Source organism: Crocodylus porosus, unplaced genomic scaffold, assembly GCF_001723895.1.
Source record: "Crocodylus porosus isolate Cpor-Errol unplaced genomic scaffold, CroPor_comp1, whole genome shotgun sequence".
Lineage (NCBI taxonomy): Eukaryota > Metazoa > Chordata > Crocodylia > Crocodylidae > Crocodylus > Crocodylus porosus.
In genome coordinates this window covers 11,839,790-11,861,823 of record NW_017728947.1, presented here as the reverse complement: position 1 = coordinate 11,861,823, position 22,034 = coordinate 11,839,790, and the positions used below count along the sequence as shown (strand labels likewise).

Genomic DNA, 22,034 nt, shown 5'->3' with positions numbered 1-22,034 from the left:
CTCTACTGTAATACAAATTTTCAATGAGACACATGAACAGCAGCTAGGTCCTCAATTCCACAGAGATGGCCAAATCATATCAAGCAATTGTAGCTGTGAATATGCTCAACAGCTTAATAATAAATGGTGAAGGTGGCAACATCCAACTTTTGATTAATAATCTAGTGGGAAGAGCACTTGCCTAGGAAATAAGAGATCTGGGTTCTAGGTTGACCTTGAGTGTGCTAAGGAACAGGCTGCTGGCAAGGGTTGACTGGAGCTCTGATACCTCTCCTTACTGATGCTGGTCCACTCGACAACCAAATGGTGCAAGAGTCATGAAGCCAGAAGCAATGCAAGCAAAAGAAAGTGAGTTCTGGTCCCTCTGCCAAATTTGCTTATGCACATTACATTAGACTATCACTGGCTTTAGAAAAAAAACCCCAGAAATAATTCTGGCAGCAAATGCTACGATTGGGCCAAAATAGCTGCTAGGTGCCCAGGCAGAGTAAAATTCAGACAGTTCAAGAAGCCAGTTTTATGGAAGGAAGGCAAGTAAAGATATATAGACTAGATGAAGCAAAGAGCTTTGGATCAGAATATACTTCAAATCCTAGACAGCCAAAGCATCAAGGGAATGTATGATTGTTTAAAAAGATTCCAAAGTAAAAGAGATGCTGAAAGAGAGATGCTAAAATGCAAAGTCCAAGGTCTACGAAGTGAAGATCTCCGAAAATGAAGGGCACCAAATCACCAAGCAAAAATAATCTACTGTCTAGTAATAGAAATAAAGGCTGACCTGCTGCTCTAATTTTCTTTAAGCCTTTTAGTTGCTAAAACCAGTTTTTAGTAGGATTCCTAAATTGAAGGCAAATCCAACACAACAGAAGAAGATATTCAAACAAGATAAACTCTGAGCAATTTGAAGAGCTGAAGAAATGCAGTTTCTTCACTGACCATAGCCCAAACAGAACCAATGGGGAGATTCCAAAGTCAGCAATATCTTGGGTAGCATTTGCTCACCAATGATGAAGGAAGTCACCCATGTCCAACCTACTACCTGTGATTTTTAGTAACCATAAACTGTAGAGATTATGGAATTTAATCTCTTGTAATTTGGAGGACCATAAATTACAGAATTTTGAGAATTCAACCTCTCTCTTACTATAGAGGACACAGACAAATGAAGTCTTACCTAGGCAACATATTTAGAAAAGTATTCTGTTATATGAAATTAAACATTTGACAAATATTACATTGGATATGTGGTTTTAGGTTATAAGAACCCTTCTCCATGTTGGTCATGGGAACACTCACCTCCCATTTTTGTCATTTTCTTAAACAAAGGAAGGGATGGTCTGTCTGCAAAAACTTCACTTTGATGAACTAGGCATTCTTTTATTGCGTCATATCCATTCAGTACAATAGCAGATATACCTCCAAGATCAAGGCTGAAGATCTTTAAAAAGAACACATTAAGAAAAGATCACTTACAACATTCATTTGCAAGTCTGCTCCATGATTATGTTATGAAATCACATAATAAAAGAGTTGAACAGAAACTGAACATCAAAACAAGAAAATAGTTGCTTAAATTGGTGATGTCAAACTCAAATCGGTTGCCAGCAGCCAGGGGGTTAATGCTGTCACAGTTTCCAGTCACTGACAACTGCTGAATTTCATTGCCAGTGGCAAGAAAAAATATTAAATTCAGTGACAGAATAAGAGGTGAGGTGACCCATATTAATTCCCTGGGTGTTCTGTGGCCAGTCAACTGATCTGAGTTCCTGAGAACTCCATACCTGGGAACTAGCTCTGCTCATGCAGACAGCCTGAACAGAACTACTGCGAGCCCAACTGGCTCTTCTGGGAGGGAATACGCTGCATTACAACCAGCCCAATTCCCTGCTATGGCAAGCCCGCTGGCTGAATGACCCACCTCCTCAAGCCAGTTCTATCCCTTGGGTTGACACCGCTGACTCATCCTGTGTATACAGGGGATAATTCTTCCGGGTTTGTTTTCCTAATAGAAAAACTTAATGCATAGCAGAGCTTGCCCAGGTGATGCAGTCTGCAACTGCTGCCACCGTGTTCTGCATGAGGTTGAACCCTGCCTAGGACACCCCACATCACATTCTCCCTGTGTCTGTTGGCCTGGCCCTAGGACAGGAGCAGAGCAGCACCCAGCCAGTTGCAGATACAACAGGAACAGCTCTGCCAGAAGCTGCGTGTGCTGGCTGGGGCCCAGGCCGGTGGGCCTGTTCTGCTCCCCACTCCTCCAGCAGTGGCTTCTGCTCCTGCCCCTGTGTGCCAACCTGGGCAGGTGGGGTGGGGGAAGGGGAAGGGGAAGCTTCAGCTGTATGGCTTCTGCTCCAGCTTGTGGGGCTGGGGCTCAGGCTCTGGCTCCAGGTCCTGGCCACCTTCAATCCACACTCCACCTACCTCCAGGTGACTGCTCATTCCACTGGGCAGGTAGAAGGTAGCTGGGAGCTGGGCTAAGGCTGGAGTTGCCTAACTGAAGCTCCCTCTGGCTTGGAGAGGAACAGCAGGGGCAGAAGTAGGAGCAGGAGCAAGAGCAAGAGAAGGAGCTGCAGCTGGAGGTGAGGCAAGCAGAACACCCCAGCTAGCCAGGGCCTGGACCCCAGCCAGAGCATGTAGCTTCCAGTGGGGCTGTTCCTAGTGCAGCCAGCCAGGTGCTACTCTGCTCCCCTTGCCTCCAGCAGTAGCTCCTTCTCCTGCTCCTGCCTTTGCTGTACTGCTCTGGGTGTAGCGGGGGAAGCTTCAACCCAGCAGCTCCCCCTAAGTGTGAGGGGAGCACAGCAGCACCATTGGAAGTTGCATTAGTCAGGGCCCAGGCCAGGGGAGCACAACATAGGCTGCCCTGGCAGGAATGGATGGAGCTCAGCCCCATGTCAAATGCTGTAGGAGCAGCCACAGGCTGGATCCAGTCAGTTGATGGGCCATATTTTGCCCACCTCTACTGTAGCACAATGAGGGGACTGTGAAGGGGCTTCCTGCTTGACTGGCGCAGTAGAGTCCAGCTTAAGTGACACACTGTCTCCCTGGACTTATAAGGAGATGGCTACGAACAAAGCACACCAGGATGCTGGTGGACTGTCCTGCAGCTTCTCTCAAAAAGTACATATACAGACATTTACTATCCCAGGAGAAATGCTCTTGGGAGCCATTTTACCCTTTTGTTGTTTCTGGGTTACTTTTCTCCTGGAGTGGCAATTTTTGCTCTGGGAGAAAAATTCTGAATGCCTATACATTTGTGGTTTCTACTGGGAGAGCAGCAACTCTCCCAGGAGAAACTGAATATCTGAACATGGCCTTAAACTACTTCCAGAATGCAAATATTAACAATACTCTTGTGTAGAAATCATTGTACGTCTGTGCCATAAACTGCAGTGTAGAGTGAGATATCAAAGCTAGATTAAACTAGGTAGCTCAGGCACTAGAAGCAGTCTAGCTGAGAGAGAACAAGACTCAAGATCTATTTTACCCTGCCTTGTGATTGCTGAGTTCTCCACTGATGTGGATACATGGCTATCAGTACCTAAATGAGCTACTCTAAAGTAAGCCTGGGTGGGTAGCTATAGACTATGCTGGTCTGGATACATTTCCCACAGCTAGGAAAAGTCAACATCAGCCTAGTGTGAAAGGAAAAAGTGAATATAGCCAAGTACAGTAAAAGCTCTGTTATCCGGCATCCCCTGGGAATGGGGATGCCAGTTAATCAAATATGCCGGTTAATCAAATATGCCATGCCCAGTGCACCAGAGCTTTCACTCCCTGATACCAGTGTGTTGGGGGACAGGGAGGGGGGCCCCATGCAGGCTTCTTTGCCCCAGGCCATGGACCACAAGGAAGAGGTGGAACTTGGCTTGCGGTGGTGAAACCAGAAGCGTGACATCCAGTTTTGCTTTTACCATGTCCCTTGGAAGGAAGATTTGTATTGACAAGTGCTGGTTAGTGGAGCTTTCCGGTTGGTAAAGTGCCGGATAACACGGTTTTTGCTGTATTCCATTCCCATGGACATAAGCTGATAGCATTAATAAATTATAATTACTTGGCATGGTAATTACTACTTTTATCTTGCACCTTACATTTTTATATAGTTGCATTTCTCTGACTCCTCTTAGACAATGACAAATTAAAGTTTCTCTTGCAGTTTAGCATTAAAGACATGACAAATCAAAGTTTCTATTCATAACTGCTTCAGAGCAATCACTAATCAGGGGCTGAATCTGGGAATTACATTTGTTTAGTGCCTCTGTCAAGGTCAAAGTCCAGGAGGACTGCTCTAATAAACTAAAGGAGGAGGGGGGTGAACAGCAGCTGTGTTAATTCTCTGATCATGATACATTCTGTGGCAGGAAAAGTGGTTAATTCCCTGAGTGCTCCCTAGCCATTCAACTGATTTGAGTTCCTGAGAACTCCTCACCTAAGAACTAATTTTGTACTTTTCCCAACTCTTGAATAGTCTATCATGGCCAATAATTGTGGTCCATAACCATTATTGGCTTCTGAAGCCCCACTTTCCTCCAAGAATTTTCACAGATGTTGATTATATTGGCAGGCATAAAAGTAAAGATTACAAAATGAAAAAAATACTTTTACTACTCGCATTGAAAGCACTTATCTGATTTTTTTTTAAAGCCTGAATGTTATTAACTTATAAACCACAAGATTTGTTGCCTTAAGGTAACATTTTAAAGATACTATAAATACTATAAATCTGAGTCTTCAACAAGCATTACATTGTTGCCAAAGTCCCAATCAAATTAAAAGTTTAAAACAAAATGCTTTCACTGAAATTGATATTTTATTCATGTGCTGTCACTTGTTGTAACTAGTTTCTTTTTAATGACACTACGCCCTGTCATATCCCCAGGATTTATTCATGTAAAAAGCTGCATGAGCTATACATAGCTGGGCAGCATCTTCATAGGAAGCAAGTAAGCAAAAGCATGCAAAGGCCAAGAAAGGAGTCACTTCAGGCCATATTAATGTACTGCCTCATGTGTTGGGGCTACATCTTTAAAAAATATTCTCAACCAACACCTGCAGTCATTCAGTCAAGACTTAGGGAGCTGTAAGAACCTAGATGACTGGCAGATTATAGGAGTGAGATTTCTCTCTGATAAACAATTTAGGATAGACCTCCTTAAGAATTTCTTCCCCTCAACTACCTTTAACTAGTACAGTATCTTTATGTACAGTTAAGTGCAATACATAACTAATTTGTTTTTGCCTCACAAGATTAATTATCTCTCAATACTCAGTAGTACATTTTTACTTTCATATCATTTGAGTCAATACTCACCTCTTAGTTGAATAGTTTTACTAATTATATCAAATATTTCAAAGCTGCCAAGCGAAGCAACTACCACAGAGCTAGGCAACGTTTTTTGGCAGGAGTCCCGAAAACCCCACAATGTCTACCTTGTAAGGTGCCAGAGTGCTGACATGCCACAAAAACAAAATGGGGAGAGGGGAGAGGAAGGGGCAGGGTACATGGCAGGATGCACTACTGGATGTGGGGTGGGGACTTGTGGCTGCATGGGAGAGCCCAGAGAAGCAACTTAAAAAAAAAGAAGAAAGAAAAAATCGGAAGAGTTTCCTTGCATGCCTCCCAGTGTGCTGGGAAAAATGTCTCCACGTGCCACTAATAGTATGTGTGCCGGGGGTTGCCAATCCCTGAACTACCATAATGTATTTAACAACCAATAATTGGGACATAGAAGAACATAAGCAACTAGTTAAAGATTGGAAGATAATATATATCTAGAGAGTCACATAGCAACTTGGCAAGGGGCTGGAAAAGTGTCACTGATAATTCCCATTGCTAACCCTACTTAAGTAAATTATCTACAATAGCATGTGTCATTTTAGCTTCTCTGTAATTTTTCCTCTTTTTAAAATACGTTAGTGTTAGCCATCATGGTCTGAGAATTACCTGGCAGGTGAAACACCATGTATCTGGATCCATGAAGGCAGTTTTCCTTAAGCGCTCCTAGGGATAATTGTTCTGGTGTGGTTTAGTACGCACCAAGGTGTTGGGGTTTAAAGCCACTTTATGGAAATGGGTGGCTCCTCCCTAGCTTACTCCTGTGGCCATATGGCTGAGGACAGGTGAAACTTGGGAGCATCTGAACCCCAAGCCTCCAGGCTTGGGCCTGCAAGTAGGATGCCTGCCAAAAGACTTTGGAAATATCTGAAGTCTCTGAGGGTGGGGGTGGAAGATGTTTGCCGGTCGTAGGGCCACTTATGGTTCTGGACTGACTCACGGATTTGGACTTGATTTAGCTTGGAACACGAAACATTTCTTTAAAAAAAAAAAGTCAGAGAATTGTACAAGATGCAAGGATTTCTTAGGACGATGTCATTTATTGGACCAACTGCATAAATGGGATAGAGTTAGACAAGCTTTGAAATGTAAGACACTTTTTCAGGTCTGAGAAGTGAAAGCCAGCATAGTGTAGCTGTAAGGACAGAATTCCCAGGGGTAGCAAAAAACAATTAGCAGAAGAAAAGAAACCGATTAATCAGAAATGAATTTCAAGCATGCAAATAATTCAGAAATCAGGTAAGTTATAATGTGCCATAAAACCAAAACCATAAAACCTTGGTTCTCAAGGGCATGTAGATGAAACGGGGACCCTAAATTGAAGTGGTGGGTTTTAAAAAATTTTAAACCCCCGTGTCATGCACACACCCGAACTTATCTGCCTCTCCAGCAGTGGGGAGAGCGAGCTGCCGGAGTGGTCCTTCAGCTTGCAGGGGGCTGGTGTTTCCCTCTGCGGCAGCAGTGGCCCCTCCCCAGGGGGCACCTGCTTGCAGGCACCCAGCTCAGGAGGTCCTGGGGAGCACCACAGCCCCAGAGGGAAGAACTGGGCCCCCGTGCAGCTCAGGCAGGTAGGCAGGCTCCAGGGGGAAAAAAATGAAAAAAAATCTTGGATAGAGCCTACCTTCCCATGCTGCTGCCAGGCTGCCTGCATGGGCTTCCTGCAGAGCTCCTGAGCTGCACAGAGTCCCATGCTTCGCTCCACTGCTGTAGGGCAGCAAACTGAAACTCCTCCTTGGAGTTCTAGTTTGCTGCGCCCCAGGTCATTTAAGGTGCATTACACTACCGAATTTGCTACAGTGGCTGGAATTACTGTGCAATATACCGCTGATCTATGCAAACACCACCATTAAAGCGGTGCAGAACCCATGCTGTGCATGCATGGTCCTTGTTTTGTCTACATACAGCCCAAAGTGCTTATATAAGTCATATTTTTCGAGAGATCAGGCCCCTGAAAGCACTCTATGGCTGTGACATAACACATATTCACAGCTGTAGAGTGCTTTTAAAGTGGCTGATGGAATGAAAAAATAAAACCTCATTAAATCACTTATTAGCTGAAGGCGCTCCAGAGCAAAGAGCTTTAGGGAACTTCTGTTCAGGTTCCATGTGAGGGGTAAGTGCGGGCAATTCTGCTCACATCCCATGCTCCAGGTCCACCACAGAAGAGACAAAGGGTCTCCTCCCTGTGCAGTGGGCGAGGGGAGGGAGAGATGAAGGAGGGAGGTTGTGGATGGTACCCCTTAACCTGTTCCTGCTGGGAGCTGGGGAGGGGCAAGGATCACCTCACAAGTCTGGCAGGCTCCACCCCCACCCCAGCTCCTGGCACGATCACTTTGACAGCAGCCCCAGCACAGCAGCAAGAGCTGCTGTCTAGAACTGGCACCTGAGGCAGAGTTTAAATCCCCCATGTTGGGGGCTTTCTTGGGAGGTGGTGCCATCAGGCACTGGATACAGTCTCCCAGGGCGAGGGTGCTGGTCAGGGCCACCTGACTGCCGACTGCAGTGCTGCCAGCTGATGTCTGGCTGTGCCTGTAGCCTTGCTCCCACACCTGCCCAGAGACAGCAGCAGCCTAGGCTGGGATTCCCTGTGCATGGGAGCTCTCTCAGGGGGTGTGTACCCCGCCAAAGCAGTGCCACTAGGCATCAGGGACACTCTCCGGGAGAAAGTGGGCCCCCACCCCCGATTAAGGTGCTGCTGGCTGCTTTTCAAGCACCAACAGCCAGGATGGTGGGTTGAATCCAAGCTCCAATGCTGCACAGGCCTGGCCCAGCATCCCCTGTTTGGCTCTTGGGGAGGTGCCAGTTCATATTTAATACACCCTCTCCAGCTACTGGGGCAGCAGCCAGGGAACTCACCCCTGCCCCCCACCTCATTCTTTCAAACAGCGGCCAATTTGAAAGAACCTGGCAGTCAAAGCAAAGAGCACACCCAGTCACACTGTGGGGGGAGGGCTCTCTTCCTAGAATGCTCTCCTTTCCAGCACACATAAGGACAGCCAGGGCAAACACACATACAAGCCCCCACTGTCCTCTCACTGTGTCCTGGCCATCCTGCACCATGCCATGGCATCCCGCTTCCTGCACCCAAGCAGGAACACCCAGGAACTGTGGCGAGTCCTGCTGATTGCTCTGCATAACTCTTACTACAGGATGCCGGACAGCACGCACATCCAGCTGAACCTGATGCGGCAGCAGGTGGCCCTGGCATGTACCCTCATGCCAACAAGCACAGAGCTATCAGTCGTGCCTCTTCCCCACCCCCACCCACTACGCATCCTCAACTGTGCCTCCAGGTTCCTCCTGGCCCATGAAGATCAGACCATCCTGGATGCCATGAATGCTGAGGTGCTCTGGGATTACCTTTGGGCTATTGAGCACAGGGTCTGGGCCCACCCCACCAGCACTGACTGGTAGGAGCAGATCAACCTTGGCACCTGGGAGGAAGAATTGTAGCTCCAGACCTTCCACATGTGCCAAGACACCACCACACAGATGGCCCTCCACCACATCACATGCCAGGACATTGTTATGCAGTCAACTCTCAGTCTGGAGAAGCAGGTGGCCATTGCTGGCAGTCTCTACTACACTGCCAACCAGTTTGGTGTGGACAGGTCCATGGCTGGAGAGGCTGTCCAGGAGGTTTGCCTGATCATCCTGGACATCTTGGCAAACTGCTTTATCTGCCTCGTCAACCCCCAGGAGGTGGTCACTGGCTTCCGACGCATGAGCTTCCCCAACTGTAAGGGCCAGCAATGGGGTACACTTCCCAACTGTCTGCCCACCCCAAGGTGCCTGGGCATTCATCAACCACAAGGACTGCTTCTCAGTTGTCCTGCAGGGTGTTGTTGACCTTTGGGGCTGCTTCATTCACATCTATGTTGGCTGTGCAGGCAGTGCCTATGATGCAACCTGATGGAGGGTGGGTGCTATATTCCCAGACTTCCTGATTTCATCACTGGCAACATCTTAATCCCCCACTCATCATCAGTGACCCAGTTTACCCCCTCCAGCCCTGGCTGATGAAGCTGGATAGGAGTCAGCTGGACTGCCCGAAGGTGCACTTCATGGGACACCTCCTCAGGCAGTAGTTGGTGGTGGAATACACCTTTGACCACAAGGCACATTGGCAGGCTCTCAGTGCATGCCTCAAGGTGCATGAGGAGAACCTGCTGCGACTCATTGTTGCCATGAGTGTCCTCCACAAAATCTATAAGACTAGAGTGGAGGTATTCCATGAATGCTGAGCAGAGGAGGCATGGTGCACAGACTAGGTATGTCAGCATAAGCACACATAGTGCAGGGATAGGGCTGAGGGTTAGCCCTCCACAACTGTTGGGGGCCCTGGCACTACTCAACAGCAGGCTGGCTGTATCTATGAAGCCCTGGTATGTACCCCATCACCAGCATTCCCTCTAAGCTGCACGGTGTGCACAGCTGCGCAGGTGCACTCATGCCACATACCACGCAGCTTAGCGGGAACACTGCTCATCACCCTTGTGAACTGGGTGGCCAAGAAGTAGAGGCAGTCGGTTTCACATGACCCTGCATTGGCACCAGGCTGGTTCTCTAGTTCCTAGGCCACAAAATAGGGTTCACAGGAATCCAGTGTAAAGAAGGCACAGCCTCATTTTATAATGTTGAATTTGCAAAACTCATTTTTATTAATAAAGAAAACCTGCTGAACACTGTCTGTGACAGAACATGTTCTTTCCCTTTTCCCAGTTCACACCAACTGGGGAAACTTTGAAGGGAGTGGGGGGAGGTAGGAAATGGAGAATGGCCATGGTTGGGTTGGTTAAGACAAGGAGTGGGCACAGTAAGAGGGGCCTTTGGCCCAGGGCTAGAACTGAGGGAAAAAAGAACCATGGATAGGAAGCACTAAGTATGGGGGCTTCTCACCTGAGACACTAAGCCCTGTCCTGGCTTTTGGCCCTTGGCCCATACCCCCAGGACTCAGTCTCCTTTTTCCAAGTCCCAGCAGCCTGTGGAGAGAGAATCTGTTCCAGTGACAGCCTGGCCCAGCAGTCCAGTGGGTTGAGCTGCCCACCTTGATGCACTTTGTGGCCCTTCAGGGCTGGTCTGAAACTGCTGTGGGGCCTGTACCTTCAGGCTGGAATGCCTGCAGCTGGGGGCAGGGGTGAGGGGGGGGAAGTGGGTGGAGCCAGGAAGGGCACTGTTGACCCTGATGGCCCCAACATTGGATCTCTAGCAGCCTGATCCCCTCACTCACTGCAGCACCCTGGGCTAGGCAATATTGGATGTCTTTGTCCAGGGACCTTGGCACAGTGGCTTTGATATGCTTGTCTTGGGGCCTCTTGGCTCCTCACCATCTCCAACTCAGGGTGCGTGGGGACCATTCCCCCACTAGGCCCAGCTGGATATCCCTGCCTTAAGACTTCTGTTCCTGTTGCCCCAGGAAAGTGTCCTTACGGTGTGGTTTGGTATGTTGTGGGGGACTGGGCATGAGTCAGGGGGGGTCAGTGGACACCAAGCAGTTCAGAATCACGTGCATGAAATTCCTTTCCTGGTACTGCACCTTGTCGAGCTCTGCAGCGACATGATTTGCCTCATCCAAACTGTAGGTGGCCACCTCAGTGGCCTACTCCTATGTCTGGACAACCCTTGTGTAAGCTGTGCCCAGCCTGCCCATTTCCCTCCTCCACATCTGTAGTCTCTCCTCAGGCTGGACCTGCAGTTCCTGATACCAGGAGCCCATGGTGTGCACCCAGAGATCACAGGCTGTGACTGGAGATTGTAACATTTCCAATTTACTCCCTTGCTGGTGGCTCCTGAAATTTCTCATGCACTCATCAGATACTTGGTTGGTCGGCTGGCCTTTAGGAACCATCCAGTCCACTGTGAACCAGCCTCCCATGCACAGATGTGGCATCTGCAGACAAGGGAGACACAGAGCCTTTGTGTAAGTTTGAAACTTTCAGTGATAACAATGTATTATGAATAAAGGTTTTTTTGGACCCTCTCATCACTCCACACAAACATGCCTAGGGAGCTATGGTGAGTTCTCTGCCGGTACCCAGGTTCCCCTCCCCCAGGGCCAGTGCCCCAGCTGTGGTGTGGCCAGGCAGGCAGTCCAAGGGTGAGGGAAGTAAAAGGCTTGGTTGAGAAGGAGGGTCTGGAGGTGACATGTACCATAAAAGGAACAGTTCAGGGAATCATCACTCCATGGAATGTCCATGTGGCTCTTAAAACATTCCCTTTCCCCCTCCTTCCCTTTCAGGATAGGTGTTTCAGTGCTAGGTCCCTGTGGGAGTGTTGTTCCAGTCCTGATGGTCCTAAGACTACTTGGTTGAGACACAGCTGGGATGATGGGCTTCTCACACCTCCTCCCTCACCCATACCTCTGTTTCAGGAGTAGTGCTTGAACCCCATACCCCTACCAACACACTACTATGCTCCAAACATTCCCTGGTGACAGTCAGCCAGGCACAGAGAAATTAGCTTTTCCAGTTTGCTTGGGGGAGCACCAGCCAGTACGCCATGCTCCTACTGATCGGCACAGTACCCCAAGTGCATCTTGACAACTGGAGATGGGCCTTTGATGGCACCCCAGGAAATCCTGGTGAGAATCTACCTGCAGTGGTACCTATGATTCCACTATGAAGTGCTGACACTCCAGGATGAGTTCACGATCTCCAACAATATTGGTCTACTCAGCCTGTGACCTGTCCACAAGGATAAATCCCAGGAGCCTGGCTTACTAGTAAGAGTCCTGCCAAACATTGCCCTTATCTTTCCAGCACTGTTTCTCTACTCTGGGAGGGTTGGGGGTGGGGTTGGCTTGCTGTCTGGGGTAGGGGGAGGCTTTTGCCCCAGGGCCAGGATGCAGCCATGACTGATAAAAGAGGGTTGCCCTGAGGGGTCTGTGCAGTGACTGTCTGCACTGTGATAATCACCACCAACCAGGCTCCAAATTACTTTACACATGGATTGGATCAGAGGGGAGTGTTAAAAGTGCAGAGATGCCTCCTGACAGGCTCTGTGAGTGCAGAACCAGGGAGCCAGGCTCACCACAGGAGTGGAGCAGCAGATTTCACATTTTCAATGCAGGTATCCTGCCATCATGTGTGTCCCTGTTTAGGAGTTCGGAGACAGGCTGAAAGGGAAGTAGGAAGATAGAATGGTGTGCTTTTGAGGAAAGAGGGTAGGTTTTCTCTTTCTTGCTATGCTGAGGCTGCTTGTTATCTGCTATCTGACAACATTTTACATATTGCCTGCAGTGCTCAATAAATGCTTTGACTGCCTTATCCATTGCTGGTGCAGTTGGTATTCTCCTTGCTTCTGCTAGGAACTCACAGTGCCCATGAGAGCAAGTCTGAATATACAGCAATGTGTTAACAAACAGGCAGATGTATGTTCCCATTGAGTGAAAGGAGCTGTTAACTGTCCTAGCCTTGACAGTGCTGTAGGGTTTGGAGGGGGAGGGAAAGGCAGAGGTGGAGGCGTAATCAGTACTCTGCTCTGTGCTGAAAGAAAAAAAACCAGCGCTTTTCTGTCTAGGAGGGGAGTGGGAGAGTTGATGGCTGCTCAGTTCAGTGCTGAAAGAAAAACAACTCCCTTACTTTGCTATTTGGGAGGGAAGGAGGTGGAGGAAAGACTGCTATGCTCAATGCTGAAAGAAAAAAATGCTTATTGCATTTTGCTGTATGGCCTGCCTCACTGTGCATGGGCAACTGTGGGACACATACACAAACGCACAACACAATTCAACCCACACCCGTGACCCAAAAGACTTGATGAGACTCTGGTGTGACCATGGGGCTGGCTGGAATTGGCTGCACATGCCACCATTGGTCCTTTCCTCTCTACCCCTCCCCTTTTCCCCCAAGTCACTGCATGCATCTACCCTGGGCCACAGGGTCCTCCCAGCTGTGTGGAGCCGTGACTAGTCATACCTTCCACAGCTGATGGGCATCTTTCCTTTGAGCCAGAGAGTCATCAGGACACGGGTGAGGAAGGCTGGTCATGGGTTGCTAAGGCTGTTGTCTCTGTGTGGGGAACGCTGTACTGGAGCCCATGTCCTTGGCCATCAATTGTAAGGTTGAGGTCTGGGGTGAGCTCCTGTGAGGTGAAGGGCACTTCTCAGGAATTCAGGTCCTGTGTCTCAGTGTCTATGATGTCAGAGCTCATCTCCTCCTTCTATGCAGCACGCTTTGTGGTCTTGATCAAGGGCAAGAAAATGTCCTGAGAGCAGATTTCCAGCTGCACTTGGATTTCTGTTTTCACATCCTTAGACGAAGTGAGGACCAGCAGCAACATGCTCATCTCCTCAGGGGCAGGCAGCAGCAGCTGTACTCTTCCACTGTGGCCCCTGGGAATCCCTTCCTGGGCATCTGGTTGTCCCACAATTGAGGGGTCTTCCATTACCTCCTCCTCATCCAAAGGGGTCTCCGGCATCAAATCCTCCTGCCCCACCCCCCTACGGTGCCATAAGCATGTAGGGTTTCAATGGCCCTCTCCTTGGGGATAACTCCTAGCTAGAAGAGCACGGTGTACTGTCAGGCCCCAGACTTCTTATTTGCATCATGTATGCTGCTAAACTTACTCCTCATCAACTTGGTTTTGGCACTGCACTGCACCCAGTCCCTGTTGTTAGGCCACAAACATCCAGTAGATGTGCATAAGGATGTCCCTGTTGCAATTCCTTTTCTGTAGCTGACACTGGATCTTTTCCTTGCTCCAGACAGTAATGAAATCCCTTATTTCCCCATGCTCCCAGTTATGACCATGGATTTGGCTGCTGGAAGGGGCTGGTCTGTCCACAGCCACAATTTTGCCAGTGGGTTCTCGACAATAGCTGGATTAGGGTCTAGCTGTTATTGTAACAGATGCAGGAGTCAGTAGGGATGCCTGGATGCCTGATAAAGTGCCAGGAAGAAAGATTGCTGGAAGTAGCATGGGACTCAAAAAGGTGTGGGTCCCAGCCCGTGCCTACTCCTCTACCAGCAGCTGTGTAAGGCCCCTCCTCCAGTTTTGTCCTATCTACTGTACTACATTCATGCAGCTGGGCACACCCTGCCTGCTTCACAGTGGCTGATGGCTACCCCTCCCAACACTTAAAAATTATCCCGGCCCAGGTATACCCTGGCATGTAGTGTCCCTGGTGCCTGATGGCACTGCTTGGGGGTGCCCACCCCTTGAGAGCCACCACACATAGAAGAATCCCTGTCTCCAGGAAGGCAGGGGAATGAGGCCACAGGCATAGCCATCAATCACCCGATAGCACCACGACTGGGGGTGGGTGGGCCCTGGCTAGTACCCTGTCCCCAGACAGCGTGTCTCCAGTGACCGATTTCACTGTTCCCCCACATGAGGGGAATCCCAGCCCAGGCAGCTGCTGTCTTTGGGTAGGAAGGGAAACATACCACCAGGCACAGCTAGGAATCAGCCAGTTGAAACATGATTGGAGATGAGGGGTGTCCTGGCCAGCTCTCAGAGCAGGTTACAGCATCCCCTGCCTCCTGGCCTTGGCCAGTACATCAAGACTGCAAGCCCCAACCAGACACCAAACATCTGTTGCTTTCGATCACACCGTAACTTTTTTGTGCTAACACGAAGTGCTTAAAGTTACAGCATGATCAGTGTGCCTTTTGATAACTTCTGTAAGCACCCTTAGTGTCCATCCAGCCTGTGCATTTTCGTTCCCAAGTTTGCCCTTTAAAGGTATGAGGTAGACTTCCTTGAGGATAAGGATAGCGAGGTCAGAAAAGGAGTGGTTGTTCCTTTAAAAAAGCGTTCCTCATGGTTTGTGCATCTCTCCTTTATATTTTTTTCTGTGAAAGTTCATTCTGATGCATAGTGAGTGTTTAGCTGCTGTGAGAGCAAGTGGTACACTTGATCAGTTATGTCACATTTTGGAGAAAGCATGTGTAGGAACCATGCATTCTGATGGCTTCATTATGGAGAGTGTTGACTGTAGTGGCAGTAGAGATGTGTTGATAAGTTACAAGTTTCTTGCTAATTCAAGGCTGTGTCTCACTTGATGTCTGTTGGTCTGTTCTTAAAATATAAACAGACTTAGACTTTGTCCTAGGGTGCAGACAGAAGCGACAATCTTAACCTGATCTGGCCGCAGAAAGCAGTTTTTTGCTGTGACCAAACACAAGTATGTGGCTGCAGACAGCTTAAAAAATGGCAGATTGAGTGAAAATCTGACCCCCTGTAGAGGGACACAGGACAAGTGGCCACTCCAGGGTAGTACCCATGTGCCACATGCTCAGTGGGTGTTTAATGACTCTATTTTTGTACCTTTCCTGCCATGACTTAGGGTACCACTTCCTGATATCTTTTATAGGTACAATCATCTAGGGTTCGTTGAGACTGGTGCAGGTCATGATGTCCAAGAGTCGTCTGTGAGGCTCAGCCTTCCCTACACCCCACCCCTTTCCACTCAGATGTTCCATTGGTGACTGAAGTAGGCACCTGGCCTTCCGAGGCATCTGGCTTCCTCTACTAGGCAGAAGGGTCTGTGAAGAAAGGAAACTGAGCAGCCTGGGGTCAGCATGATTGGCTGAGCCCATGATAAAGTTTTGGGGTCAACAGCATCCAGCTCATGTAAGAAAATGAATGAACTAATACAACTTAAATAATGGTTTCTGAGACTACTTCAGGCCTCGCCTTGGCCCAGCAATATACCTTGGTCACCTTTCTCCAGGCAGTTGGGGCTCTTTGGGGTTTGCCTCTTGATATGATCTTAGTCCACACGGGCTGGCCTGCTCCAGGCCAAGCTCTTCAGGTAGTCGGGGGCCACAGGTACTACAAACCTCTATGGGAACCCCATGGGGTCCAGCAGGATGGTCAAGGTTCTGTAGGGAGGGCCAGTATCAAGCTGGACCTGGATTGCAGGTCTTCAGCTCTGGTGTAGAGATGTGGCATGGACCAGTGCCTACCCTGGCCCCTCTTCTGGGGCTGGTGCTGCTTTATGCAAGAAGTTCTGGGTTGGCCTGCCCCCAGTGTGTCTTGTGGCTGCTGCCAGGTGTTGAGAGCCCCAGAGGGGCTTATCAACTCCTTCACCTGCAGCTTCCAGGTCCTAGGTGGTGCTGGCTGTGAAGGCCACTTACCCTCTTCCAGGGTGGGCTCTGGGCCCCTCTGGTGCCTAACTTCCAGCTCTCACTCTGGGGCATGGCAGAGTGTGCTACTGGCCCATAGGTTTGCTGCTTCTCCTTGAGGCTGACTGGGAGTCCATTGCCTGCAGAGAGAGCTGGCGATTGTTGCCCCAGTAAGTGCAGGGTTCAGCCAAGTCCCTCCTATACCCCTCATTGCATGAGGTATTAAATAAAGACATTTCAGAATGTAGCATCTTTTGTAACATTTGTCTGCTGAGCTGCCAGCCTGTTGCTGTTTACTTAAATGGGGGGGGGAAGGGAGTGGAGGGAGTTCAGTCTGGGGTTTTTTCAGCTCCCCCTGACGGTGGGACAGGTGCACTGGAGGCCCCTCCAAGGTGCAGGGGTTCCAATTCATCCACCCCACCCTTCACCATCAGCTGGGGAGCCCCAAGAAGTTCTCTCTCCTGCTTTTCCACCCTTCCATTCTGAAAACAAGGAGCACTGGCAGAGAGTAGTGGCTGTTGCTATGGGAACCTGGTTGCAGGCTCCCAGCCCACAGCTAGATTCCCCTCCCTCCTGGAACCAACAATAAACTTCTGTTTGGTCTGGGGTAACATTGTAACTCAGAGCACTTTGGGGAAATCATTCAGAGTTACAGCTGGGAGCTTCGCTTCTGACTGCATCCTTAACTTCGTAGGCAAATTCTTTCCTTCAGTATCATGGTCAAGTATATATTTCTGAAATCACTAAGTGAAGGGCAGGACAAATACACAAAGTTGCAGTGTGACAGATATGGGGTCCTGAAATATACTGAGCAAAGGTTTCAAAGCTGATGGGGTAAGGCATATGATACCTCATTGGCTAATACATAGAACTGTTTTTCACACTGCATCAATATATTTAGCAAAGACATTAGCTAATAAAGCTACCTGATAAATGTACAGGGCTATTTCATGCTTATATTTTGTCAAGGTCTTGATATCTGCATCAATACATTCTGTACCTTACGTTAACATTTGTTGTATGTAGTATCTGGTGAATACTGGGTACCTTAGGACCATGGACTATGATAGTCTATTACACAGAGTATGGCATGTTGCATCATGTAATTTGTAGTTAGGTCTTGCTGTTCTATCTACAGTGCATACACAGTGGCAATTTTGATGGCCAGCAATAAGACATACTACTCTATCATTTATCCTCTGCTATTCAAAACCTCCAGTGAAGGAGATACCACAGCCTCTGTACCTAACATATTCCAGTGCTAAAATATACCTAGAATCTAACATAAGTAATCTTTGTTAGAAATGAAGGTGATTATATCTTGTCCTAACTCCAGTAAACTTCAAGAAAAATCACTGAACCCTTTAAAATAACTTTATATATTTAAGGACAAGTCTTATGGCTCCCCTCATGTCTTTTCTAGATTTACAAACCTTTCTTCATGCGTCACTGTTTCATTATTTTGGTGCCCAAACCTGGATATAACAAATCTAGTCAAAGCCACACCATTATTGAGTAGAGCAGAAGAATTCTCTCCCTGGTCTCATACTTGTCAGTTCAACCCAGAACGTTCACCCTTTTTGTAACCACAGCATGATTGACTCATATGTAGTCTGGGGAGCACTATAACCCTTATATCCCTTTTTTTCCAGTACTGCTGCCTAATAGTTAATATATTTGTGCACTTGGTTCCTTCTTTCAAAGAGGTATAGCACTTTGCATTTGACTTTACTGAAATTTTATTTAATCGATTTCAGACCACTTCTGTAACGTAATGTATCAAGACCATTTTGAATTCTGATCCTATTCTTCAAAGTTCTTACAAGTTCTTTCAGCTTAGTGTCATCCATAAATTTTATTACTTTATCCTCAATTTTATCACCCAAGTCATTAATGAAAATATTGAACAGAACCTGGCCCAGGCCAGTTCCCTTCATGTGCCCTCCCACTACCTGGATAACCACACTATGCATGTCTTTTTCAAATAGTTGTACACTCACCGTCTGGTGATTTCATTTTGACCATAATTCCCTAGTTTGCTTAAGAAAATATTATGTGAGAGTGAGACCAAGTCAAAGACATACCACATATAGCATCAAGATATATCACATCTATTGGTTCACCCTTATCCATCAAGCCAGTTAGCCTGTCAAAGAAGGAAATTAGATTGGTTTTACAGGGTTATTCTCAACAAATCCAGGTTGGCTGTTGCTTATCACTTTATCATCTTCTAAATGCTTATAAATCTCTTTGTCTAATAATCTGCTTTAATATCTTCTTAAGTAACAAAGTAAGAATGAGTTGTCTATAATTTCCCAGGTCCTCCCTTTTAGAGATGGGTATCACGTTTGCCACTTACCATAGGTTCTCAGAATAAAAATTAATATTCCAAACACTGCTTTGGTTACCTCTTTAAGTACCCCAAGATACACTGCATCATAATCTATTAATTTGAATCCAGCTGAGTAATTTATATATTCGTTTAACCTGCACCTATCTCCTTAAACCTAAATGTACAAAGAATCTGGTTACAGTTAACCTTTTTGTAAAAAAAAGGTTGTACGCAGGCATCAGACATCTGTCACGCTGCCCTGTTATTGTTCCATGTTAAGTCTCCTTTGTTCCTAATAGTTTCCCATAGCTCCACTACCATCAGATTTCTTTCTTTAGACCAGGTCAGTATTTTTACTGACTTGCATTAGTTCAAACCTAGTTTAGAATCTTCTATAGACTGGTGTGTTGCTATCCTAGGATGCACGCTCTCTTTTTTTTCTAAGAAGTGCCCCATCATTTCCTATACTCATTTCAGTCTGACACTCTGTAACTAGCCACTCAGGTCCATCAAAGCTACTATGAAGTCTTCAGTAGGACCTAAACCACTGTCTATTCCATGTCACTAGAGGGGCTGGCTGAAGGCAGCTGAAACTCAATTTCACATGTATAAACAAACCCCTGACCTGGAATAGGAAGTATCCAGGTGACAGGCCAATTTGATTCAAAACTGCTTTAGTGCTCCCTCTGGCTTCACGCTCTGTTTGATCTCCTGGTTTCTTGATTCTGTCCATCCCAGGATTGACCTTCTTGACTTGGTTCAACTTTGAATTTAGCTTGCTTATCCCAGCCCTAGCCAGTGCCTTGATCCCTGAATGGGTCGAGTCCTAATATTCTCCAACCCCAACTCTGGTTCCTGACTACAGCTTAACTTGATCCCTCACTGTGCAGGCAATCACCCATGCCTTGACCATCTGCACTCCAGCCATTCTTCCAGAGGGGCATTTTTCACCGGAAACAGTGGCACTCTAATCTAACAAGTCTAATAAAAAAATGCAAAAGCAAATGGATGGGGCTTTTGACATTCCCCCCACACCCCAAGGCACCCTGAACAGCCTATAACTGTTGTTCTGGCACTGCCCTGATCAGTGCCATTCTCAACACCACATGTGAGAGTTTTCCCATAAGTGTTGGTGCTTTCTGCACCCCATTGGAGGATGAATACTGGTCCTGTCTGTGCTCCTCATGGAGGGACATTTGTTGCCACAAATAATGGAAATACTGACACTTTCCCAGGAGGCTGTTCTGTAACGTGAATGGTGGGCTCTTCTCTACTACCATCGAGGTGTCCTCCACTGTGATTAACAGTCCTCTTACACAGGCGCCATCCAGACAGCAGTGAAAAGTGGTATGGTGCTCTACCCATTTCCCAGATGCCACCCTGCACCGCAGCCATGGAGGGCTCTGCACACCTGCCCAGCAGAACTAGGGACTGCGACTGTGAAACTCCTGAGCTTTAAGTGCTGCCTCACTGAATGCCATTCCCTGAAGACCCCCAGAAGCGGGGCTCCCGTGTACTGGTCCTGTCCGCCAGGCCCACAACAGGACACGGTTAGGCCTCAATCTGAGCACAGCTCTGGTCCGTGCCTCTTCCTACGTCCCTGCCCTGTGTACCCAGCCCCTGAACTTCGGAGCCCTGGTTTGACCTCATCTTGCTTCCAGACATCTGCTTCCAGTAACCCCGTCTCCGCACGTGACCCCTGGTTTGACCCTGGCTTTCTCCCCAGCTTCTGCTCCTGGCAACCCTTCTGGCTTGGCTGTGAAGCCCGGCATCCCCTTGGCTTGCGCCCCCTCTCCCTTGACTGACACCACCGGCTCTAACCACTAGACCTAACACCCCCTTGGAGCCTGACAGGCACCTCCTGCTCGGACCGGAGGAGCTCCTGCCGCCCCGGTAGGCGTCCCTAGAGCCACAGGGGCGGACCCGGACTGGGCCCTTCGCCCCGCCCCCGCCCGTTCCCGCTCGCCCGCCACTGAGGCGCCGCGCTACCTGCCCATGGAGCTGGCTCTGCTTCCTCATGTAGACGTGCGGCTGCTCGGCGGCCAGGGCGTGGATGTTGCCGATGAGCGGCAGCCCCGCGGGGCCCGGCGGGAAGCCGGCCGGCCGCCTCTGCTTCAGCAGCTGCCTCACCACCAGCGACAGCACAAGCAGCACCAGGGCGCAGCCCAGCGCCGCCGCCACGCTCAACTCCCACATCCCCCAACGGCGGCCAGCGCCTGACTCCCGCCTCCCCGCCCTGCCTTCTCCTAGCCCGCGGGGCCCCGCCCCCTCGCGCACGCTGATTGGCCGTCGGTCTGGCGCGTCAAGCGACTCGAGAGCTGATTGGCTGAGTGGGCCCTTCGGATCCTCCCTCGCGCACGTTCAGAGCTGTTAGAGCGGTTACGGGGGACTCCGGGGCGTTGAAGTAGTTGCCCTTGCACTTTTCTGGCCTCCTTTGGGCGTGCGCGTCTGTCAGGCAACGGCTTGTTCATAATTATGAGCTGGCTTTCATAATTATGGCAATCATAATTAATAAATGAAGTACTCATGACTAAATGCAGTTCAGTGTTGCCTGTTGGGAGGAGAAACGGACAAACTGCTGCCCTGTGTTGCTCCCCTGTGGCATAAGATTATACTTGGCAGCTAGGCCCGGGGCTGCCCCCCAGCTGAGGGGAGCTGGGAAGCATCCCAACTGCCCCAGGGTGCACTGGCCACTGCCCTCAAACCCCCACCGTGAGAGGAGTTAGGGAAGCACTTTGCCCCCCTCAATAAAATCAAATAGTGTACAGGAAGACAAGGAATTCAGCGATTCCAGTGCAGCTTGTCAAGGGTGCCCCAGGGGTGCCACACTGTGTCAGCCCTGTGAGGGGGCAAACGCAGTTCAGAGGAGAAACCTCGAGATTTCCAGTAGGACTCCAGGAGTACTAAAAACAGGCACTTTCTGAGTCTGTTGCAGCAGAATTGCTTTAGTATTTGCCCCTAGTCAAGCAAGTGCAAATTAAGTTGCAGCAAGGGAATTTTAGGTTTAGGTGGTGAAGCACTAGAGGGGGTTACCTAGAGGGGTGGTGGAAGCTCCATCCTTGGAGGTTTTTAAGGCCCAGCTTGACAAAGCCTTGGCTGGGATGATCTAATGGGGCTGATCCTGCTTTGAGCAGGGGGTTGAAGTAGATGTGACCTCCTGCAGTCCCTTCCAGCCCTCATTTTCTAAGATTCAAAGCTGATGTTTTCTGAGGAGTGCCTTGAGTTTATCAAGGGTTACCTTGAGCCTCCTGAGGGTTGTCTTGCGTCTATTCAGAGGTGCTTGAATCTACTGAAAAGTGTCTTG

At 48.6% G+C, this 22,034-nt stretch overlaps 1 protein-coding gene across 1 annotated transcript in view; it reads right to left on the bottom strand.

Annotated features, from left to right (window-relative positions):
- LOC109321085 (vitamin D 25-hydroxylase) overlaps nt 1-21,112 on the bottom strand; it is a 37,924-nt gene extending 16,812 nt beyond the window's left edge. Inside the window, exons 1-2 of the mRNA XM_019551406.1 lie at nt 20,720-21,112; nt 1,297-1,438 (exon numbers count right to left, since the gene is read on the bottom strand). Of these exons, the coding sequence (XP_019406951.1) occupies nt 1,297-1,438; nt 20,720-20,926 (349 nt within the window). The 5' untranslated portion in view covers nt 20,927-21,112. The remainder of the gene's footprint in view (nt 1-1,296; nt 1,439-20,719) is intronic.
- Between the last annotated feature and the right edge of the window lie 922 nt (nt 21,113-22,034).